The sequence below is a fragment of the Antedon bifida genome, chromosome 2 (assembly GCF_963402885.1).
Source record: "Antedon bifida chromosome 2, ecAntBifi1.1, whole genome shotgun sequence".
NCBI classification, from domain to species: Eukaryota; Metazoa; Echinodermata; class Crinoidea; order Comatulida; family Antedonidae; genus Antedon; species Antedon bifida.
This window is the reverse complement of record NC_136227.1, coordinates 2172353-2197774: the sequence shown is the minus strand read 5'-3', so window position 1 is coordinate 2197774 and position 25422 is coordinate 2172353. Positions and strand designations below refer to the sequence as shown.

Here is a 25422-nt window from a genome sequence, read left to right as displayed (position 1 = left end):
ATATTTTATATTTCTTTGAATTGAGTTTGCTATGTATGCTTTTAAATCAAAAAACTATTGAAATAAAGGTCACGTCTTTCAGGGTCGGATTGACTATTTTTATAAAGAAAATGGCGGATCAACATGTCGATTGGAAGTCTTCAGCTTTTCGTCAAAAGATATTGGCTGAAATGTAAGTCATATGTACAAACAAAATTAATAGGATATTGATTAGTATCTGAAATGAATAAAATGCAAGTAAAATTTAATTTGTAAAAGTAGGAAAACCAACTTTCTTTCCTTTTTCCGATGATGTTTTCTTCAACTCAGTCAGCTGTCTTGGTCGTTTCCTCCCACTAAAAACCAGCTGTTTATCGGTAATAGATGCACGTATGCCTGTGTTGACCAGGCGCTAGGCCTAGACTAGGTAGTAGGCCTAGACTGTATGTATTGCGATTTGAACGATTTGCGCAATTTGATTCGAAATACTGAATTAAAATTACGCATTATAATTTAATCACCATTATTATTATTTTTTATCCTTATATTAGGCCTATACATTATTAGTATTAATCATTTTTTATTAACTATAATACTTATACTAGGCCTAGCTACGGCCTACACTTACAGTATTATTAGGCCTAGTAGTACTAGTAGTAGTCTAGTTCCTACTAGGCCTATACTATTTATTATTATAGGATAAGAATGATTGTTTGATTTTATTTATTTTTTTTTTTATTTTTTATTTTATATATATTTGTCCTCAAGCTTAACTGGAAACTGAGGAAATTCGGATTAGGCCCTCCACGGACCCACGGCAGCCAGCAGTGCAGCGCCTACCATATCAGCACACCGGGAGACGATCCCCTACTCTTTTCGAATAGTGTACCAAGTTCTTTAACGTGCACTGTTAAGTACACGGGACCAACGGCTTTACATCCCATCCGAAGGATGAGGCAATGAGAGTAAAGCATCTTGCCTAAGGATGCAATTAGTATGGTACAGATAACCTCGAACACATGCCTATCACATGCTAGTCCGATATTACCCTTACACCATCACTCTCCAGTATATACAGCACCCGCCGCGATTTCTGAACGGTCTCCCATCCAGAACGCAACCGGGCCCAACGTTGCTTAACTTCGGTGATCTGACGAGAACCGGTGTTTCAACGCAGTATTGCCGTATATATAAGAATTATTAAAAAATGATTTAATATTATTTGTTATTATTAATAGTATATAGGTCTAGCCTAGACTCTAGACTGTCAGAGGTCAATTTAGTTCAAATCGTGCATATAACATTAACTGATAAAAATAATGAAGTACCATAAGAGCATCAAGTCGGTCGTATGAATTAACAATTAAAACTAATTCAAAATGAACCTTGCTTAATAAATAGTTTTTTCCAAAATATAGAGAGGATGCCTTTCACAAGTCTGGAAACCCAACAGGAAGATCAGCTATTGAAATGGAGCAGCATGTATTTGGTAAAGCAAATACAAAAGTAGGAGTTCCATTATTTTATTTATTCATTTAGCATCCATTTAACAATACATTTAAAATACATAACAAAGAATAAATACAAACAATTTGGATTTAAAAATATATAAAACCAAATTGAATGGATGCAAGGACAACCCATAAAATCGACAAGTCAATTCCATGGGTGACAGTTTAAATGTGAATAAAGTTTTAAATGTTAGTCAGAATCAATTATATCTTTTGTTTGGCCTAACCTAATATCATTAATAAATAATGTATATTAAAAGTCTGATCTAATTAAAATTGATAATTAATGTGGAAATAGAATTGACAATTTACTAACAGAAAAGGCTGTTTTTCAAAAAATGAGAAAGCATGTATACTGTAGTAGTAGTAGTTTACAAAGGTTTAAAATGTGATAATTTAATATTTTAGTAGATTTAGTATAATACACTGTAATCAAAAACAATGATTTTCTATAAATTGTATGTTATGCTTTTGGACATTTGATCTTTTTAAACTGATATCTTTAGTTGCTGGAGTACTGTAAGTATTAAAAAAAAACAGATACCTTTATTTAAAGGTACATTAAAAAGCCAATTTTTGCCAAAGTGTACTCTCCCTTTAAGCCACAAGGAAATATGACATGCTAATGTGTTGACACAGGAAGACTATTATTGCTATAGGCATCCTTAATAATACCAATTTATATATGAAAAACATAGTATACAGTAGTATTACTAGATTTTACTTTGAGTGGTAAAGACAGTTTTATTCAAGTTATACATAGGCCTAGTCTTAATTCACTGGACGGTAAGTTTTATTCTAGTTCATTAACTAACACATTACAAGCAGAAACCACTTAATTAAGCAACCAATTAATTAATTCTGTACATTCTAACCCAATTACGTGCATTCTATTTTTGATATACCTCTTCTGGAAGTGATTCAGTGTCAGCGCCTACCCTCCAACCTTCTCTTCCGTACAACCAGGTTATCTGGACACTAGTGGCATTGTGGAACAAAGAAATCAAAACTCAAAATGTAGTTTGTTAGATCATTTTGTATCTTGGCATGTTGCCAACATGTGAGTTATTCTGTTTAATATTTTGTAATTTTGTTTCCTCTTTTTATTTAATACAGGAAGAATACTTGGGTTATGTTGCAAAAGTTATTATCAAAGTAAAAGAATTACGTAAGTGTAGTTTTTTCTTTGCATTTGTTTATTGTTACGTTACTGATGTTTTTTTACTTTAGTGTTTAGAATTTCAGTAACCAAAATCCAACCTCATCACACCAAACAACTAGTAAAACAGTGTATTAAATGGAATAAGCCTAACTAGTACTATAGATTCTAGATTCATTGTATTTTTGTATGAAATAAATCTTGGTTTTCATTAGGATGCAACACTCAACACAATCAATTTGACCAATCAAAACCGGTGGATTATTTCAACTGTCACTTGTCATTGGTCAATCACTTGTGTTGTGCATTGTACATCTATGATATAAAGTTTGGTTCACACTAGGATGTGATATCAACACTTTCAATTTGACCAATCAAAACCGGTGGATTGTTTCAACTGTTATTTGTCAATCACTTGTGTTGCTCGTAACTCCTTACGTTGTGTACAAATGGAAACCAAGCCTAAAAGCAATACTATATATACTATATATAGTTATGTATTAGTAATTAGCACTATTCTGTTGATAACAATCGCAAAATTTATTTTAATTACCATAATAATTTAGGACTGAAAATGCAAAATGCGCAACAAGGACAGGCAAATGTTGCGATGCGTGTCGGAACGCCAGGGTTGCAGCAGCAACAGTTGACACAGCAGCAGCTGCAACAACAGCAACAGCAGATACAGATGTTTAAACAGCAACAAATGCAGCAACAAGTTAGTAGACCAATCCTGGATTACTTTAGATTTTGACATTTTTTGAAAAAGTGGGGAGGGGGTTTATGAATGTAAAAGTTGCTCTTTTTATGCACATTTTATGGGTTTGTCAATGTCATTAAAAAAGAAAAGAAGTCCATTCCTACTTTAAAATATTGTAGAGGTGGGGGGTCTCCACTAGTATCTATACCAGTGTAAACACTTTGAAGACTATGATCCTGTGATGGTGATAAGTTTATATATCATACAGTATTTCTCTTTCTATAGAATTTCATTACTCTGAAAATTACTTGTTTTTTCAGGCATTAGGACAACAACCAATTGTTATGCAGAAACAACAACTACTACAGCAACAACAGCAGCTTCAGCAACAACAGCAGCAGCTGCAACAGCAACAACTGCAGCAACAGCAGCAACAGCAACTACAACAACAGCAACAACTACAGCAGCAACAACAACTTCATCAGTTCCAACAGCAGCAACCGCAGCCCATGAAGACTACATACACACCACCAACACCCCAGCAGGTTAGTATAAACAAGGAGGAAATAATTACTCCATGAACATAACAATGTGGTTGTATTATCAATTGTAGTATTATATATTAATTTTATAAACTTTTGTTTGAACTGTGCATAACTATAACTATGAAACATTAGCCCATGTGATTTGCAAAACTTAAGCTCTATCACTACACTATCAAACTTTATTTGACAAAAAAAATGTGATGTGCCCATATATGGACATAATGATGTCATATCACTACCATATTTAAGCATATCACTACCATATTTGGGCACATCACACTTTTTTTGTCAAACTAGTTTGATAGTGTAGACAGAGCTTTAGCCCATGTAACAACTATATAATTATCTTTTTTTTTTCAAATACAGAATACATTTATTTCCCACTGAAGTAACATAATAAATATATATAATAATAAAATGATATTTAAAGATGTATTGTCCCTTTGTCAAATTCCAAAAAAAAAAAAAAAAAGATTTCGAAAAAAAAGTCGGTCATTTTGAAGTATCATAATAGTTATTAACTTTCACCAAAAAAAAGTCAACAAAAAAATCATTTAACTGAAATACAGACGTTTTTTGGTCCAAAAAATAACTTTGACTTCCAGTCAAAGTTTTTGATCAAAACATATCTCATAATGCAACGCGCTTATTTGGCTACTCTGTATGCATAATCATAAAACTTCCTCGCGATCTGTGTGAAAACACCTTCTCAACCATGACGAGTTGTAAACAATCCTAATTAGCATCATGCATAATGCATACTCATGGTTTGAAATCTTTGTTTACTTTTGCTCGCGACGATTTTCCAGACGAAATGTAATCAAATTAATTTAGCTGTTCATTACGTAAAATTTTTGTTTTTGGCTCGAATTTTCAACTTAAAGTGAATAACTTTAATATTACTTTGATATGGCCAATTTAAATTTAGAATATTTTGATCTTCATTTTTTTGTATTTCAAGGGACAATACATCTTTAAAGAGAAAAAAAAGTATGAAATGTCACTCTCTTTTTATTATATGTTTGTTTATGTTTTTTTGTCATTAAAACAATTACAGTACCAAACCTTTTTATTAATATTTTATGAGTTATACAGTCAACTGTCTCTCCCAATACCAGACACCTTTGAGCTGGCCTAATATTTCTGGGCTTATTCAAGTTTCTCCGGCATAAGTGCATTCTACTTTAAAAAAAAAAAACTCTCATGTTATTACACAATGACGTATCTTATGAAAATAAAATTTCAGGTTTTCCGGAAAATCTGATATTCGGAATGTGTTTTTAAGGGTAAAAATTAATTTGGGACATTTTGGTCTGGTTTTGGGAGAGTTTCTAGTTTTTAGAGAGTCCGGTATTGGGAGCGTTGACTGTAGTAAGTAATAATGTTTTGGTTTGTGGCACAATATCAACTCTCAAGCTACTTTAACATTTGACCTCTGACATTATCATGTGTTTAAATACTAATGGAGCTAACTACAGTACATAAAAAGTGCAAAGTAATTGTTTTATTGTTCTAATACTCTGTTATATTCAGCAGCGACCACCAGCGTCTCCCTTTAACCAAGTTTGGGGGTCACCAAAGGTCAGTAGTCCCACTTCCTGTCCGTGTTGCTAAGCATCTGTAATGCTAGTTTGCATCCCTACATTTCAATTGCATACAAGTATTGCATGTCTTCTGGTTGAATTGCATGCATGGAGTAAAAGAGATTACTTAATACAGTTCGTTGTTGAATCCTACTCAGTAGTAGCTTACCAGAAGTATGGGAATAGAGACATTTATAATATAAGAAGGGAAGTTTAAATATGATCTGAAAAATAAAAATTATGATTCAAATGGCTTAAATATACAAATATTTTTTGTTTCATTTACGCATTCTGTTGGAAAGATTCATTAGTGTACTACTTTCGTACATAATTTAATGTAATAATAATAATGTAATAACTTTTCTGTATATTGACCATCAAAACTGTCAGTTTGTCTGTTAGACTGTTTCAATAATTCATGTTAAACTTGATTGAAAGTCTCTCTCATCCAAGAATGTTGAATTTTGTCTTGATAACTTTTTTTAAATTTATGTCGTCATTCATCCCCATTAATTCTGTCCCCATTCATCCCCATTAATTCTGTCCCATTGATGTTATGACCAATATTTTGTATTCATGCATGATGTAGCAATTTTAATATTGGGTCTAGCAGTCAAAAACATACAACCTTTAATTGTAGACATTCAATTATGAGTATGCCTTTCAAGCCTCATTATGATGCTTAGTGGACATTAGATCCTTTACCATGAGTGTAATGCCAGACACAACATTGGGTCTAATCAGTATTATATAGAGGAGCTATGCATGAATGTAACTAATCCACCCCTTGAACATGAATATGTCATTGAATAATATAGCTATTCATTCATAGTGAATAGTATTGGATATGTAGATATGCATGCACTTTATTTAACTATTGGTAGTGGTTCACACTTAGTGAAGTATTTCCCTTTTATACTGCATTAAAGGGCATTATGATTCACTCGCTAAAGCTCTGTCTACACTATCAAACTTTATGTGACAAAAACATGTGATGTGCCCATATGAACATGATGATGTCATATCACTAATATATTTGGGTATATCACTACCATATTTGGGTACATCACACTTTTTTTGATAGTGTACAGAAAGCTTCACTGTTCTTTTTGTTCAATGAAACAAACAAACAAAACTGAATGGTATTATACTGTATGAGTTCTAGTCCATTTTCTGATTATTACCAAGAGAATTTTGAAATATTGATTTATTCATTTAATATTTGTTTTTATTCACAGCATGTTAGTGGACAACCAAGTCCCTACAGCGGGGTACCTTCACCAGCTTCCGCGTAAGATTCTAAAATATTTTTTTCATCATATACATACATATGGAATCCTCCTCTTCTACATTGTAGTGCTGGAGTTGAACATCTATTCATCAATAAATAGCCTACTAGAGGTGTTAGTTAAGATTTTTTTTCGATTTCACTTTTAGATAAAAGCTAATCCTATCTGGTTAATCCTCTCTAGTTAATCTTGCTTAATCTGTCTATAATTCCCAGTTTACAGCCAGCACTATCTCCCGCCAGTAGTAACTATATGCAGCCATCACCATCATCTCAACAACCTATTCCATCACCACTCAGTGCTTCTATGGGTCCTCCCAATACGCCCTCATCTGGATCAATGGGTAACCCCAGCCCAAGAAGTAATCAAATGAGCGAACAAGACCGTCAACTCTACGAAGCCAAACGTAAAGAATTAGCGATTTATATCGAGCCATTGCGCAAGATGTTGAAGAAGATGAATACAGAAGGTACAGTAAAGCATATGTGAAAAAAAAATGTGATGTGCCCATATATGGACATGCTGATGTCATATCACTACTATATTTGGGTATATCACTACCATATTTGGGCACATCACACTTGTCAGAACTTAATACCATTTTCATGTCTGCATAAATTGTTACAACTTCTAACCAGGTTTAATCTCCCAATTTATTTACACGTTTTCATACACGCATACGCGAACCATGAGAAATCTCGGAAGGAAAGCGTAGTTATTACTATGATTGGTCAGTTTAATACCAGGGCAATACACGCACTCGCAGTAAGATCTCGGAACAAAAACAAGCCTTTCATCAGTGTGTTTTTCTTCCAAGATTTAAAAGAGGTCCCCTGTGATATCTAGGCAGATTTTCCATTGTATTCACACTATGCATACCTGGTTAAAAGTTGTTACATTTTGTGAAAAGAGTATAACACTTTGATTCATTTATTTACAAAATTATCTAAAAATATTTTTTAAATAATAAATAATTGCTGACGTATAGTGGGGTAACTGTCAAAATTATGAAATGTTGATTTTTTTTTTTTTACAGAGAGGAAGAAAGAACAGGAGTTACAGTTAAACAATCTTCTAAACATACTTATTAACCCTAATGCTTCATTTCCATTATCTACCATTATTAAATGTGACCAAGTTTTGCAAAAACTTAATTTTGTAAGTATTATCTTAAGCTCTGTCTACAATATCAAACTAGTTTGACAACAAAGGCGTGATGTGCCCAACTATGGTAGTGATATAACATACCACATTTCTTTGTTACGTAAATTTTGATGGTGTAGACAGAGCTTTAAGTTGAGTATTTATAAGAGTTTTATTACTCTATTGAATGTTGCTGTTATTTTGGTGATGGAAAAATATTTCTTCATTCTTAAACACTGTACTTAAATTGTGTTCATCTTATCAGTATTAAGGGCCTGTTCACACCTACATAGTTATGGTTTGTGGTATGCAATTCCACATGTCTCCAATCAACTTCGCTTTTTGTGACAACAAATTTAGTTAAGTGTGAACAGGGAGCTAATTGTAATGTGACCTTGCTTTACGAAACTTAACTCCCTAAATCTGAACATGCCTCAATTTCTGCAATTCTTCTTTAGGGAACAAGTCGTTCAGCCTCTTCAGTTCAATCAAGTTCCGGGTCAACAACTGTACCAACGTTGTCGAGTACTAGACCACAGTCTGTATGCCAACCTCTACTAGATGCTATCAATCAATACGTCAACTCACCAATGTTGAACCATACCTTACAAAGAACATTTGGGTCAGCTATGACTGCTATTCATGGCCATCCAATTAGGTAAGTAGGTCTGGCAGTGGGTGTCGGCCCATTTACTTATTTGGGACAACCTGGAAACTATTTACTTTATGTTCAAGACACCTTGTCTCAAGGAACCTCAATTGGTTCATCAGGACAGCTTTGGCAGATTTCAAGTCAATACAACGAAACATGATGTCGTCCTAGGTCATCAAAAATCAAGAGCTCCCTATTACCAGATGTGCCCAAACATGGTAGTGATATACCCAAACATGGTAGTGATATACCCAAATATGGTAGTGATATACACCAATATGGTAGTGATATGACATCATCATGTCTATATATGGGCACATCACAAACTAGTTTGATAATGTAGACAGCTTAATACAGTTCTATCCACTTTCTTTGTCAGTGCTCCTTGTTCATCAAAAAAGCGCAAATACTCGGACATGAACCAAGAATTCCAGATACCAGACATTATTCAAGGTGAAGTTGCCAGAATGCCATCAAAATTCAGGATTGTCCTTGACAGTACGCACCACCCTCGTGGTAATGATGTCCATGTGATATGCAAAATAGGTTAGTACACTGCCACTAACATTAATGTTAAAACATTATTACTTGCTTTGTTTGTTTGTTAGCACAATAGCACCTACACTTTTCAAGTTATCATTCTAAATTTTTCGGTGTAAAATAGGTATATACTTACAGAACATGCCTACTGAAATTCATGAAAAACAGTTCATTAATAACTTCACAAATAAAAAAGAAAGAAAAATTGTATTTTAACATGGGCCGAAATATCAACATGCAGTCACTCTGATCATAGGTTTATTCTACTTTTTATTTTCGAGTTCTCAATTTTCCTTTCTAACTATGAGATTTTCTTTCATTTCCTTGTACACATTTTTTTTTTAACATTAATTTGAGCACTTACTATTTTAAGCCCCACCCCTTACCATCATTTTGAGGATTTTCTTTCATTTCCTTGTACACAATAATAACTCCATTTTATTAAACATTAATTGTTTAATTTGAATTAATAGATGATAAAAGGCTGCCTACTGTTCCACCAATATTCATTACAATTCCTGAGAATTACCCAGCTTGTAGTCCAATCTTTGATCAACGGCTAGAGTATAGTAAGTTTGATATCCTTAATTCTTCATTAATATTTCACATTAGTAGTACCATAGACTGAGTACAATCTCAGAAGGTCTTAAATTAGGCAAAAAATAGGGGTCAGGATATTATACACAGAGTACACCAACAATGGAATAGACCAAAGTATCATCTAATTTTTCCTAAATTAGAGGGTAGGGATTATATACAGTATTTGTTTTAAGCTCTGTCTACACTATAAAACTGTATGTGATAAAAAAATGTGATGTGCCCATATATGGACATGAGGATGTCATATCACTACCATATTTGGGCATATCACTACCATATTGGGGTACATCACACTTTTTTTGTCAAACTAGTTTGATAGTGTAGACAGAGATTTATAGTCTATTTACCCCAGTCGGTAATAACACAAACAAACAAATAAAATATATACTGTATAACATTAATTTGAGCAAAACCCTACCCCCTAGCTTCATTTTAAAATTCTGATTCTGACTGCATATCCATTTTCTCCTTGCCTTTGTTCTTGATTATTCATTTAATATTTTAATTTTTTTAGGTAACACAGACTTCTTAAAGGCAGTACAGAGAAATTTAGTTACACAGTTAAAACACTTACCGGACAAGTATTCTTTATCACAAGTTATGGACATATGGGAAATGAGCGTAAGAAAAGCCTGTATTAACTTTTATCCTGTAGGATGAATGTCATTATCATTATAGGACAGGGCAAGGACTAGTTATGTACACCTCAGAAAATATACAAAGCTCTGTCTACACTATCAATCTAGTTTGACAAAAAAAAGGATGATGTGCCCAAATATGGACATGATGATTTCATATCAATACCATATTTGGGCACATCACACTTTTTTTTGTCAATAAGGTTTTACCTAAAGAACAAGATATTCTGGGTATGTTATCTTGAATTTATTTAAAATATATTCAGAATTTAGAATTACAAATGTATATAGCAAAAAAAGGTAAATTAAAATGACACTGTACAGTAAGATAATAGAATAATATATTTATTTGATGTCACAACACTTGAATACACTAGACTCTTGACTTGAATACATTTTACGTTTGAGTAAATAATAATAAACAAACACTATACATGCAGAGGTTGAACAGAATTTCGATTTGCGACGACTAACATATATCATGTTAATTCATTGTGCGCATGCAGAAATATTTGGATACGTGTTCTCGCACCTCACAAAGATTTGAGTTGGTTAGTCCGTGACCTCACACCAATTGACTTGACTTAGGTTGGTCACTACAAATCTATTTTAACTGGTTATTTTTAACTTAAATAATATTAAATATTGGCGCTCCCTGGATGGAAAACTTCTTGATCAGCCCCTAGTATTTAATTTAATCTTCCATTAAATAATATATATTATAAAATAACATTAAATAAGGCACATCAAAATAAGGGACATTTAAATTATATATATTATTTGAATGCTAGCAGTAAGGCACTTTTAAACACAAAAACATATTGCACAGAAGAAAACCTGTCTACAGCTCTGTCTACACTATCAAACTTTGTGACAAAAAAATGTGATGTGCCCATATATGGACATGACGATGTCATATCACTACTGTATTTAAGCATATCACTACCATATTTGGACACATCACACCTTTTTTGTCAAACTAGTTTGATAGTGTAGACAGAGGTTAATATGATATTAGCAACCAACATCAATCAACATATTTCTCTATTGCCTCAAAGCAGGTCAACGACCTTAGAAATATTGGTTGTGGTCACTTTCAAGATATTTAAGTAGTAGGACCTACACTTAACTAAAGCTCTGTCTACACTATCAAAAAAATGTGATGTGCCCATATATGGACATGATGATGTCATATCACTACCATATTTGGGTATATCACTACCATATTTGGGTATATCACACTAATTTGATAGTGTAGACAGAGCTTTAGAAAGACTTAAATGTTTACTTAGATTTCATTGAATTCTAACTCAGCAACTTCTTTCATTCTCTTATGTTTTTTGCGTGCATGTTGACCTTTGACCACTACATCCGGAGCTACTGTTGATGGTTCGTAGTCTGGCAGCATTGCAGGATTCTGACAAGATAAAGTAAAAGAATGATTGATATCATAATCGTTCTTTATATTGTTTGAAGGTTTGCATGGCGAAATCAAATGTTGATATATAGTTTGCGGTACACCACGCATATTAGTTCTGAAAAGAACGGTTGAGTTTACTAATATATGTGGTGTACCGCAAACTTTATATCAACATAATCGTTCTTGCAATTCAAGTAAACTCAATTGAGAAATTAATAAATATATATAATACAAATATTAAGGACCTTTCGATTTGCGATGATCTACGACCTAAACATATTGCCTCATCATCGAATCCACCAAAAAAGTGTCAAGTAATTGAGTGAGGAAGCATATTGCAATGTATTGTTTGGAGGTTTGCAGCACATATACTTTGATCATTCTCGGGAGTGAGAATGCAAATTTTATATCAACATATTCCAATGAATTAGCATGACGTAACTAGTTCTTAGGTCATCTAAGATCTAAATCTATTATTAGTAACTCACCAGAGGGCAAAGTTCACTGTCCATACGGTCAGAGACAATAAGAGATGGAGTGATGAGTTCGACCGAGAAGTCGCCATTCCTAGGGTAGTCCGCTTCTGGTGCCTGGAGAGCATGTTCTTTTACAAAGTTGACGACAGCAGTCTCGTTTACGTACGGTATTTGCAGTTTACATCCATAGGTAACCACGGCAAATGGCTGTAAATAAGCAATCGAAACATTGATAAGTATGATCATGACGTAATAGGTGGCAGGGCAACGGAATGGAATGATCTCTCTGAAAATTCTGACCATAGAGATATAACTCTGATCAAGTGTTTCAGAAGCGTGTGTACAAAGCTCTTGGATTGGTCTATATAGATTCTACAGCTCTTTGTCTTTAAACATTTTGACACATGCCATGATCTGTAATACCTATTCTTGAGCTCTGGTCGGGACAAATCTACTCTTAAGCTCTATCTACACTATCAAACTTTGTGTGACAACAAAATGTGATGTGCCTATAATTATATGGACATGATGATGTCATATCACTACCATATTTGAGTATATCACTACCATATTTGAGTATATCACTACCATATTTGGGTATATCACTACCATATTTGGGTATATCACTACCATATTTGAGTATATCACTACCATATTTGGGTATATCACTACCATATTTGAGTATATCACTACCATATTTGAGTATATCACTACCATATTTGGGTATATCATCACTATGGAGGACAAGATTACTAAAAACAAGTGCCATTGGATGGTTTTGTTATTGGAACTTGCTTCATATCACAAGAAAAGAATCAACCAGGGAAGAGTTGTATTCTCACTCTCTCATCCTGAATGAACTTACAAGATCACGTGGAAGCTTGTTGTACGGCGTGATGATGTGCTTACGCAGACAACGTGTTGCAATGCGTCGCAGCTGATCGACGTCACTCTGTGGAGCACACGGGTGGTAGAGAAAGACGGCACAGCCATGCTAAACAGTAGACGGAGAAGGGAGATAAGAAGATGTTAGATTGCGGTAAATCATAGTGATTCCGATCATTTGATACCCCATGTGAGTGAGTGATGAGCGCAATCAAATTTGTATAGTAAATTTGAACACTGCGCACACATTATATAACCTCTTTGGATTTATTAATACTTTTACTAAGAGGCGTTGACAGGAAGGAGGGAGTTTATATGATGATTAAACGGAAATATTTCGGATTAATTTCTTTACCTCTATTATTCAAAATTCACACTCAGATTCCCCAATGGCATTCACTATGGTAATTAGTATGGTGTTCGCTAGTTTACCATTCGCTGGAGATCGTTAAATATCTACCGATTCCCCCTCCTTAATTCAATCGTACAACAGACACTCAAGTACCTCTAAATTATGTAACCATCTCTGTGTTGGCAGATATCGATATTCTCCAAATTTTGGCCATAGCGGTCTGTGTTCACCACTAGTTGGAAGGACCTCGTCATATTCGATTGTGGTAGTGAGACAACGATGAAGTGGCTAAAAAACGATCCAAAAAAAAGAAATCACAATTATTTTGTTGTACGGAGGCTTAAAGTGACCTTCCAAGATACTTAGATAATGTTCAGGTGGTCACTTTAGGCTTCCGTATTTTATATAGCGCATATTAAACACATGCTTTACTCACAGGTTTTACTGGCTCACAAACAGCAGAATATTTCCATTGTATATCCTATAATATAAATAAAGTACAATTACACCAATAACATCGATAAACAAACAAATCTTTATTATTGAAAGTTATTTCGTACATGGCGAAATAACTAATTTCTCCATGGCATAATGCATCGGGTTTATTTTGTTTGACGAATTTAATAGTGTGCATTACAAAGTATAAAGTGTTAACCTGTTCTATGGGTGACCACATGTCCGTCTCACAGGTGTATGCGTCTGCCGATCCATCCCAATCTACAGTTAAGTTGTGCTGTAAATAAAGTGATTGCTTTATTTAAAAACAAATAAATGATTGGTCCTTTTATAAAACAGGGAGTAGTACTTGGTAAAATAGGGAGTGGTCCTTGATAAAATGGGGAGTGGCCCTTGATTGGGTGGAAGTGGTCCTTGGTAAAATTGTGTTTCCTTTAACAATAATTAATTTTAATTTTTTAATTTCATCAATCAATTCACATAGAGCCAACAATGAACATCAAATACAACATTCGGTTATATCCATGATACGCGCCGCTTTAGTCAACCTGCAAATAAAATAATAAGAACGAGAAAACGTACTATTCCGTCATCGCACTTAATGTCTTTTACCCCCATCTTAACTCCTCCGTGATTGTGCGGGATCTCGTTACTCATAGCGTTGTTACCATGGTCACACACCACGCCCTGCACACCAAGGAGTACCACAATTAACAGTCCACTCATAATTTTCGATGGAAATTTTAGTTTGGTGTTCTGGAATTCGTCTATTGTACCTAAAGATGATATAGAAACACAATAATAATATATTATATAGTACATTGGTTCCAATGCGTATGGCGAGTAAAAGAAGAAGGAAGTGGGCGCGCGCGGTGATAGATAATAATCTTATGTACTTTCAAAATCAAGACAGTTGATTCGCTACTAGTATGCCCTATATTACTTACTCAGTCTGTTGTGACGATCCACTGTTTTTAATCCAAGTATTATTCAATCAAGAAGACTAGAAAATGTCACATATATCAATAGTCTTCCAGTATGTTCAATTAATATGAGTAAACTCAACAAAAAAGACAAAGATGACGATCCTTACTGTCTTAAAGCGCATTGAGGCTTTTAGCATAATGCGCTATATCAAATACCAGTTATTATTATTATTATTATTATTATTAAAAAATCACAATTCTGTAGTCACATAATCAGGATAACAAGCACCGTTACCAGTGATAGCCTACTCTAGTTAATTTGTGTTAGCATATTATTTAAACGTACCAGCCAGTCACAAGCTGTTGCAGCGCATATGTTGTGCGCAAATGTCACCATCTGTAACCATTAACACATTACAGAATATGTTGATTCTAAGTTAATGATATTCACAGACATATCTATATTGATATTGAATTGAAACTATAATATATCTTCCGACGGTTGGAGGGGATAGGGGGGGGGATTCTCCGTACGTTCACTCTCTATAGTCTTCGTTTAGTATCAATCCATATCAAATTGCATTACACAGAATTTATTCAATTCTAATAAATGGTTCTTCAATACGAGATGCTGTAGTAGAATTTCTATTTATACTTAATGTTTATTAATGTTTATTCCTAATGCCTACGCCTTCCTCCCCCCCCCCCCTTCGGGGGAGGGGGGTGAAATTGCTCTGTAAAAAAACAATGCAAACAACTAGGAAATTGCTTGAATAAAAATGAACTAACGTTTATAGTTAATAATTTTATCAGGAAAAAGTGAAATTCACACATTCACTAATTTCACTCTTTCCTGATTATATCTAACAAATAATTGACATCAGAGTGTAGCCTGCCATTGTGTATAAAAGTGACCTAATTATGCAATAATGATAATGTCAACATTTAATATGGAATTGTTCACAGGTTAAACACAATACAAATAACTGATTTATGGTATTATTATTATTATTAAATTATTAATTCATTGCTTGCATTAATATTTCTTAATAATTTAAAAGTACGGTTTTTATAATTACAGTACGTACGTTGCACGATAATATAATACATTGTATAAACAATGAAAATTAATATTATTACTCACCCACTCAGAATTTAAACTTCTATTCTTACTAATATTCCCCTACTACTTGACGTGGATTTTGGATGTCAAGACCAACAGAATATTTGCCGTAGAAAAGAATATATTCCATATGGAAAACCGGGAAGACTGAATTAGATTGTTGATGTCGATGATGATTCCGCTCGTCTGTCTAGTCTAGCCTTTCTTTTAATACCCAGCGTAGTTTAATTACTTCCCGAACACGTCAGAACACTCCGATAAAACATATTACAGTACAATTTGTAAAAATTATAATCTTGAGCTGAGATGTTCTAAAATTAAGAGTCCGCCCTCTATAGTTTGTTAAAGTTCGATTGAAGAGAGTGCCAAATAAAGTAAGTACCTACCTGTAATTATAATACATACCTGTACTGGGTTGTTATATCATAACAAAGAAATCTATAGTTATACTGAGGAAGCTAGAAATGATAGATTATCAATTTAATTACAACAAGGAGAATGTTTTTGATAGAAAAACACCCCCTTTTCAAACTATTGTTAAGGACAGGGACTATAGATAATTTTACCAGCTGTAGGCTAAGATATAACATTGCAATTTCTACAAAAAAAATAAGAAAGTTTATAGGGTTAACAGTTTATATTCATAGTCAATACTTAAATTAATATGTTCCTCCAACTTATTAATATTATATTGCCCTATTTGTATAGGAATCCTGTTCGAATTAGGATGCTTTGTTGAATTCCAATATCCGCCTATACTTTTTGGTACGGTCTAATTTCATTATATAGTGTCCTGTATTTTGTTACAAAGATATCAAGTGAACTGGATACCACTGGGTTACTTTCATACACCGTGTAATTTCGTATGATTAAATAATAATGATGATGATGGTATAATAATAGTGTATGGTTAAAAAGATTTAAAGAATCCCGTTTGACGTCAAACCCTGTATGAGAGACGTCACGCTATTGGCTGTTCCTCAGTCAGCCAATCATTGAAGAACACCTCGCGCGAGCCGCTAGAATTTTCTGCAGCTCAACGACCTCTTTGCCCGACCACAGCAGCACTCGCCTGGAGAGAATTTTAGGCTTTAGCTAGCTTAGGAAAGTGAAGTGAGAAGGTTTTGAATTGCCCGAAGAGCTAAATCTGTTGGGACTAAGTGCGAGGACAGACAACGGAATATCAACAACTTATATTTGTTTATTAACTATTGGATTTGTTATACGTATACTAAAGATTATTTCGCTGTAGGCTAGGCTAGTTGAGTCCATTGTCTGAATCGCACGTCGTGATTCGTGTGGCAGTTGGGGAACGTATTGCAAGTCATTCAAGAAGTGATACACGTGGGCCTAGAAAATGGACCTGCCTCACACAAGAAATATTTCAGAAACTCTTGACTATTATAATGTCAAAGAAGAGAATGGACTGAGTCAGACACAAGTTCTAGCAGCTCAAGAAAAGTATGGTCCAAATGGTAAGGATTATTTAAATATATTTTTTAAAACGCAATAAAAAGAACCCCTTCGATCCAACTCTTATTGGAACCTACAGCTATTCACTATTTGACGTTTTCTTTACCCTAATAATTGCATAACAACGGGTAAATCTACAAATAAATAATATAAAAAATGTTAATATAAAAAAGCACTGTTCTATAGCAGGCGTTGATTAGTAATTAACCATATTTCTTGTCTCTATTTTGAGTTTTTTTATATTTTAATACCATATGGATTATGTGCATGTGACAATGTATGCTGTGTCTGGGAGACCTTCATTAAAGATGTGGGCCTAGGCCTAGCCTACCTTCCCCATGCATGAATATCGACCCTATTTGGAAGTGGTCCCCTCTGCAGGTTTTATATTTCGTAGTTACCCAGTAATAATACTGTACACGTATAGTAGTGAAACTAACATACTGTACTTTTAAAAAACATTATTATCCTGCACATTATTGCTGTGACTAAGCAGACCTAGATCTGAGCTTGTTTAAAACAGTGCTAGTGGATTGCAGCATGGCTTTAAATTCACATTGATTTATGTTCTGTTAAAACTACAATTATGAGTGAGGTAATTCCTACATGTTTTGATAATAAATGCCATGGGACAAATAGAGGAAACATCCTACAGTACATAATGAGTAGTGACTCATCTGTTGATAATAATGGTCATACTACTGTATAGTATAAGTAATGCATACTCCAGCTATTGCCATATTCTTTTTTAACAATAACTTTGTTGCGGATAACCAATTTCAGTGGCATTATAGATTAGGGAGGGCTAAATATTTCATGATAAAAATGATCTTTCGGGTTGCAGAAAAATAAAAATAGTCATTTTATTATTATCAATATTTTATTTTAAAAAGACATGGCTGTTAAATTTTAGGGGGGGAGGGTTGCTAAAGCCTGTTTAACCCCCGTCTAAATCCGCACCTGAATAGTACAGTACTGTGTAGTTACCTCTCCTTTGCAACACCCCTATTCTGGTGGACATTTTCTAATGAAACGAACTAAAGGGGAAATATATTGTCTATTTCGTGCCTAGCTTACCTGGATAAACCAACAATAGCCTAGGCTTGCCAGAGAGAGGGCTTAGATACAATAATGGAAATATATATATATTTTTTTAACTTATTTGATCTATATTTTTTAAAGGCCTACTTTGTTGGGTCATGGATGCACGCCCAAATTCTATATTGCATATTCTGATACTGGATTAATATTATTGTACTGTTATGTATAGTCTATCATATTACAAGTATAGTAGTATTAACATACATATTCAAGTATTGTTTTATTTGTGATTTTTTGTTGGTGATAAAAATCTGTTTTAAATCTCAATACTCTTGTGTACGCATAGTAAATACCACCTGATGTGATTACTATGTAAATCTGTCTGTATAAGGTCATGATACAATTGTCTTTGTAAAAAAGGATGCATTTATATTGTTTGTTTAGACTTGTTCTTGAATTAAAGACACACTACTGTATACAGTACAGTAGGCATATAGTAGTTTATATTACAAAGTGATATTTTTTAGAATGAAAGTTGTATAGTATCAAATTCAAATTCCAACATTATTGCGATATACTGATAAAATTTAAACTTGTTTAAACTAGATGTTATTTTGTAATGCTAAATTATTATTTTTTTAATTTTCAGAATTGCCAGCTGAAGAAGGTAAGTCAAATAATTATTTTATTATAAAAATTATTGATAAATTTTAATTTGGTTTAAAAACTAATATTAACCAGTGTGAACAGAATTTAAAGAATTGTATTGTCTTGAAACAAAAAGATTACATATAATTCTGCAATGTGCAGAATAGAATGTATTTCAAGCATTATTATCCTATATATTCTGCAGAGTTTTAAAGCATTCTATTGTCTCCTATACAAGATGTTCACATATTCTGCAAAATTTGAAATTATAGTGTTGTGTCTTATACAGAATAAACATTCTGCAGTGTAATAAGAATTTAAAGCATTTTATTGTCACTTATTCAAGATGAATATTAAATAGGATAGCGAATATAATGTAAAGCATTCTATTGTCTTCTCTAAGATGAACTTCTTAGTGTGAACAGCATGTAAAGCATTATCAGCAGTCTAATTACTGTAGCACCACTGCAGTACATTATGTGAATATTGCATGCATTGTATTACCATATTTGGTAGCCACTGTTAAAGGGAGCTTTTACTCATTTTAAAAAGCCATGTAATTTGTAATTAATTGCTTGTAGTTGTACATTGAAAGCATCATGGCCACAAAATTCAATACTAATTTTAATCAGGAAAATATTCTGCTCGATTCTAAAATGAAAAATTAACTTAACTTAATTAAATTAATTTTAATTAAAGGAAAATGATAATTGTATATTAATCATCGGTGAATCAGAAATTAATAGTTTTATCAGTGGGACTGAATTTTAAATTGGTATATTTAAATGTTTGTATTTTAGGTAAATCACTATGGCAACTCGTCTTGGAACAGTTTGATGATCTCCTTGTCAAGATTCTGCTTTTAGCAGCCATCATATCATTCGTATGTATACATATTTTTTATGTTGAAATGAAATGTCTTCTTTTCTATTCAATATTATAATGTTTTTTATTGCTTTCAATTTGATTGCAAGTAATATTTTTAAATTAATAGTTTACATTCAACATTTTTTTATTTTTGTGATTTTTTTTCATATTCTGTTGATTGTTCAGCGCTTAGAGGCGCCCTGCATTTTGCGATATATAAATTGAACGTTATTATTATTTGTAGCTTAGAGTAGTTGTTTATGCCTTTGAGTGGTGTTCTAGCTTTGTAGAATTCACTTTAAATTGCAAATGCTTTTGGAAAACACTACAGAAAATCTATTTTTGATAAACACAGTTTTCAAAGATATTAAAAAATATGCTGTACATCAATAGAATGTCTGTTGTTATTAGAGCGATAATAATAACATAAGGGACATAATGTAATTATCAAGTCATCAGCCTTTTAGGTTAAGTGTCTTTTCGGTCTTGCTTTGTTGATACAGTACTCTGAAATCAATCTTAGTTTAAGCTCTGTCTACACTATCAAACTAGTTTTACAAAAAAAGTGTGATATGCCCAAATATAATAGTGATATACTGTATACCCAAATATGATAGTGATATGACATATATGGGCACATCACATTTTTTTGTCACATAAAGTTTGATAGTGTAGACAGAGCTTTAGAAACTGTTTTTATTTGATTGACATACAGTATACCTCGCCATCAAATTTTGAGTAGTTTTCTTCAAAACTTTTATCTGTGCGTAATACTTCCCACTACTGTACATTTTGATCCTACCATCCAAATGTCACCAAATTTGTGTTTAATGTTTGAGCTTTTTTATTAAGAGTTTAGATTCCTTTCAAATTGCGGCGTTTACACACCATACAAAACACAGGTTATGATGCCTTGATCTATAGAGTATAAATTTCCGAGTTTTGCTAGAGGATAGGATATACAGTATACATATAGTCAATTTTTTTTTTTGTGGTGTGCCCATATATGGACATGATGATGTCATATCACTATCATATTTGGGTATACAGTATATCACTAATATTTTTTAAAATACAATAAAGTTTATGACTGCTTTAATGTATATTGCTAATTGCAACAAGTGACAAGTAGTAGCACTATCAATCTACTTCCGTTGATACTACCACAACAGGTACTAAATTGCAATTTTTTTTTCATCATACAAGTCATACAAACACAACACATTGTTTACTTACACTTAAGTGTACTGTATACGTACGACATTGAAATTCAGTTGAGAAGTTGATTATTATTTCGCATCTCATTTTTTCGCAGTCATAAATAATAACCTTGATATAATTAAAGATTTCCTTGTGTTATTTCCCTCAAAATACTGTGTACACTGTAACCATGGAAACAAGATGCTGAATTGTGTATGAATTATGCTATTGATTTTGATCAAAATGGAAGAAACATGATTTCATTTGGTTAAGATTAAATGCCTCTGAATTTTAATATTAAAGTAGTATTTTGTGTTTGTTTAAGCTTAGTTTACAAGCAGTATTAATTCTTCTCCTGTCTCGGTAGACCGTCTTAATATTATTATACAGTAGCAAGCAATTAAGCATGCTCTGTTACGCAATTTATCTTTCATGATCTTTTCTTCTTTGTTATCCCCTTTTTATGTTTTTTCCAATAAATTAGCATAAATATCAGGTGTACAGTAAATACTTATTTCCACATCTGCACTTGCATTGATATTGTAATGACGGGTTACCTGTTTATTCATCCAATTGGCAGACACCATTTAATTAGTGAATTCATAATGACTTCCCTGTGACCTGATGGTGAATAGAGCAGTGAATTATCGAAACAAAAAAGAAATTGACCTATAATTTCTGTTCTAACAGAACCATATTTGGGCGTATCAGTACCATATTTGGGCATATCGGTACCATATTTGGGCATATCGGTACCATATTTGGGCACATCGGTACCATATTTGGGCACATCACTACCATATTTAGGCAGATCACACTTTTTTTGTCTACTGTAACTAGTTTGATAGTGTACACAGAACTTAAACTATCAAACTTTACAGTACATGTGACAAAAAATGTGGCGTGATATGTTCAAATATAGTAGTGGTATGACATCATCATATCCATATACTGTACTGTATATGCACATCACTAAAATGACTAATAACATAACAATTATTTTGACAGATTCTTGCGTTGTTTGAAGAAGACGAAGATGAAAAAGTGACAGCATTTGTGGAACCATTTGTTATTCTGCTTATTTTGATTGCTAATGCAATCATTGGTGTATGGCAGGTAAGAAAAGTTTACATTTTTAGTGTCCGTAAAGTAAGGGTAACCTCAAAATAGTAGAAGTCTCAGCTCGGCATCCTATGCCATGGTCCTGGGTCCAAATCCTTTGCGATGTCAGGATTGTTTCTCATTTCAAAACAAAACAATCTCCATTTTCCACAGCTTGTTTGAGATGTAGAGCATCTACAGTACATTAAGAAAATTAACTTATGGCGATATTCCCAAATATATAAAAAAAAAGATTAAATTTGCCTTAAGTACCTCAAAATCGTAATCGCATGCGAATCTGTGTTGACGTCATTATTCTACCCACAATGCAATTGTACTTTAAGGTTAATGATAAGTATCGTGTTTTCAAATCTGCACACAACCGTTATTGAAATTAATTTCTAATTTATTCTCTCGTAAATGAAATCCTGGATTATGTTTCACTGCCAACTTTTATCAATTGATTATGAAATTTGAGGCTATAATGAGAACAGTTACAATCGGGGTTTAATGTTTGATCAGAGATCAGTTCAAATTAATCTCTAAAACTCTTCAGAATTACAGAATTATGGATGTTAATGACAAAGAGATTCTAAACGATCATTATTGATTATCAACTATTGTTACTTATTGATTTTTTTCTTTACATTACGAACAATAAAAATATTTTATTGAGGTTGATATTGATTTGAGCTTTGTTTGCAGATGTTTTAGTAGTGCTAGATTTTACTGATTTTACCTCATTGTTTTAATGTGTTATTATCCCACGATATAGCTCTATGTTAAATGTAGAAAGTGCACATGAAATAGAATTTTAAGGATATTTGCATTTTATTGTATGCAAATAAAATCATGCATTTATTGTATTTCAGTAAAAAAAACAAATTTGAAATAAGCATTAATCATAAGCTCTTTCTACACTATCGATAATTGACAAATAAAGTGTGATGTGCCTAAATATGGTAGTGATATGCTTAAATATGATAGTGATGTGACATCATCATGTCCATATTTGGGCACATCACATTTTGTTGTCATATAAAATTTGATAGTGTAGACAGAGCTTTAGTAAACTAAAAAAAAATACCAGTCACATTTATGATCATCATCAATTTATACATCATAATAATACATGAATACAGAGCAGTTATAGAACATAATCTTTCAAATTACTTATACTCAAATAATGTCTTCATATTGTAGATTTAGAATTTAATATAATAACAATGTTTAGACTTTTAGTCTTAAGTGCTGGGCTGTATTCATGTTGGCATACAATATATTCTTACTTCAAACGTCCTTGACGTCAATGCTTTTCTCATGTCATATTGTCCTAAAATTAGTTTCTTTAAATGTCGACGTGTGACTTAATCCCTATATAATACACTAAAATGACTTGTATTATTGTACAGCTGCTATTACCCAGTGTATATTGATATTTTAATTCAAAATCCACGTCAGAAAGTCATATTTGTGATTTGATTTGAACGTCTTGTATTATGTTTTGATGAGCATTCAGAGTCATAAATTTGTAGATTTGATAGGTAGTGTCAAATTTTAAAGATGTATTGTCTCTCAAAACATGAACAATAAAGATGGATAAAATCTTTAAATACTGTTGGCCATTTTTAGTTTTAAAAGACAGTATTCACTTCCTCAGAAAAAATAATGATAATGATAAAATAAATGACAAAATTTAATTAAAAACTAAAAGAACTAAAAAAAACTAAAGCTCCTGGTTCTTTAAATTACAAGTTTTTCAAGAAAATTAGTTTTGTTCTTGATCCAATTTAATTATGTTCTGTGTTGAAATTAGGCTAAAACGTGGAAGGCTTTAAAATAAGCTGTCAGTAGATGGAAGGTCTATAAGCTTTAGGGTGGGTGGAAGGCTTTTGAATGTGGGTGTCCCTATCCCACCGCAGGCTAGTTTTAGGGTGGGTGGAAGACTTTTGAATGTGGGTGTCCCTGCCCAACCACAGCCTACAGTAGCTTTAGGGTGGGTGGAAGACTTTTGAATGTGGGTGTCCCTGCCCCACCGTGGCCTAGCTTTAGGGTGGGTGGAAGACTTTTGAATGTGGGTGTCCCTGCCCCACCATGGCCTAGCTTTAGGGTGGGTGGATGACTTTTGAATGTGGGTGTCCCTGCCCCACTGCAGCCTAGCTTTAGGGTGGGTTGAAGACTTTTGAATGTGGGTGTCCCTGCCCCACTGCGGCCTAGCTTTAGGGTGGGTTGAAGACTTTTGAATGTGGGTGTCCCTGTCCCACCATGTCCTAGAAAAATTATATTTTTTGATTTCTTTAACATTGTCATAATAATACTGTAGCACCATCATTAAAAAAAAACCAGCCCAGTGGCCTACCACAGAACTGGGAATCTCTTATTGTAATGATTGTAGTGTTACCATTGCACAGTGAGTAAATAAAACTAGACATGAAACTCGTCACTTTGACGAGTTAGTTATCCGCACAACGACAAACGCCACGTGCACGTCATACGTTGGAATATTGCACACAGATAAAGATTATGGCATTATGACAAGAACTGAAGAATATGATATGCTGTTAGTGCTGAATTCTGTCAATTTGTGTCATATAGTATATACATGCAAAGAGTATAATCTGTATACATATTACATACAGTGTAGAATAGGTGAAATTACGGGACCCGCCATTTATTCCAATTTTTAACATGGCGACGGTATCAAAATGAAACACTTAAATAGCAATTTCTGGAGGAAATTATCTCAGGAACAACATATTAACGTGTAGAAGAAATTTGAATACGTAAAATATAGATGCGCACCCTTTTAAATGTGATGAACTATTACGCAAAATATGAAAATACGACTTTTTTTATTCAACTGGCCATATGATGACGTCACAACATCCGATTGGCAAAATGTTTACATGAATTCGTATCTACAATCCAATAGCTTCCAGAAAACGTTTTAATCGTGATTATCACATTTTATTCTTACGAGCTATTACAGATTAAAATTTACTGTAAAGATGAAATTAATGACCCACGTAATTAAAATTTTTAGGCATGATGACGTCATAAAAATTAAAATATTTTTATCTCATGCTAAAGAAAGTTGATTGACCTACACAATATA

The 25422-nt window shown here is 33.2% G+C and overlaps 3 protein-coding genes and 1 long non-coding RNA gene across 7 annotated transcripts in view; 2 read left to right on the top strand and 2 right to left on the bottom strand.

Moving 5' to 3' along the window:
* LOC144835733 (mediator of RNA polymerase II transcription subunit 15-like) overlaps window positions 1-10606 on the top strand; it is an 87865-nt gene extending 77259 nt beyond the window's left edge. Inside the window, exons 2-14 of one of the 3 annotated variants that reach the window (XM_078690814.1) lie at window positions 69-172; window positions 1398-1485; window positions 2607-2658; window positions 3216-3367; window positions 3670-3894; window positions 5428-5475; window positions 6716-6768; window positions 6982-7235; window positions 7803-7924; window positions 8368-8567; window positions 8941-9107; window positions 9575-9670; window positions 10216-10606. In XM_078690814.1, coding sequence (XP_078546940.1) covers window positions 69-172; window positions 1398-1485; window positions 2607-2658; window positions 3216-3367; window positions 3670-3894; window positions 5428-5475; window positions 6716-6768; window positions 6982-7235; window positions 7803-7924; window positions 8368-8567; window positions 8941-9107; window positions 9575-9670; window positions 10216-10361 — 1707 coding nt within the window. In that variant the 3' untranslated portion in view covers window positions 10362-10606. Of the gene's footprint in view, window positions 1-68; window positions 173-1397; window positions 1486-2092; window positions 2277-2606; window positions 2659-3215; window positions 3368-3669; window positions 3895-5427; window positions 5476-6715; window positions 6769-6981; window positions 7236-7802; window positions 7925-8367; window positions 8568-8940; window positions 9108-9574; window positions 9671-10215 lie in introns of those variants that run through there. The other 2 variants (XM_078690815.1, XM_078690816.1) reach the window with 2 other exon arrangements.
* LOC144835755 (uncharacterized) overlaps window positions 1-25422 on the bottom strand; it is a 167438-nt gene that overhangs the window by 88071 nt on the left and 53945 nt on the right. The window lies entirely within an intron of this gene.
* LOC144835747 (uncharacterized) lies at window positions 10669-16186 on the bottom strand. The gene is made up of 8 exons (XM_078690833.1): window positions 15999-16186; window positions 14511-14704; window positions 14128-14205; window positions 13909-13953; window positions 13626-13760; window positions 13101-13229; window positions 12248-12442; window positions 10669-11756 (listed from the first exon to the last, which is right to left on the bottom strand). The coding sequence occupies exons 2-8, from the start codon at window positions 14652-14654 to the stop codon at window positions 11628-11630; spliced, it is 855 nt and encodes a 284-aa protein (XP_078546959.1). The 5' UTR covers window positions 14655-14704; window positions 15999-16186; the 3' UTR covers window positions 10669-11627.
* LOC144835717 (calcium-transporting ATPase sarcoplasmic/endoplasmic reticulum type-like) overlaps window positions 17004-25422 on the top strand; it is a 41739-nt gene continuing 33320 nt past the window's right edge. The window contains exons 1-4 of one of the 2 annotated variants that reach the window (XM_078690788.1): window positions 17004-17452; window positions 19141-19158; window positions 19940-20022; window positions 22215-22322. In XM_078690788.1, the coding sequence (XP_078546914.1) occupies window positions 17335-17452; window positions 19141-19158; window positions 19940-20022; window positions 22215-22322 (327 nt within the window). In that variant the 5' untranslated portion in view covers window positions 17004-17334. The remainder of the gene's footprint in view (window positions 17453-19140; window positions 19159-19939; window positions 20023-22214; window positions 22323-25422) is intronic. The other variant, XM_078690789.1, reaches the window with a different exon arrangement.

Excerpts from the sequence above, each read along its gene's own strand:
- LOC144835747 (XM_078690833.1), bottom strand. The coding sequence starts at position 14,654 with ATGAGTGGACTGTTAATTGTGGTACTCCTTGGTGTGCAGGGCGTGGTG. Across the intron at positions 13,954-14,127 it reads TGTGGTCACCCATAGAACAG|GATATACAATGGAAATATTC; the intron begins GTTAACACTTTA and ends TTTATATTATAG. Across the intron at positions 13,230-13,625 it reads GATGGTTACATAATTTAGAG|CATGGCTGTGCCGTCTTTCT; the intron begins GTACTTGAGTGT and ends TCTACTGTTTAG.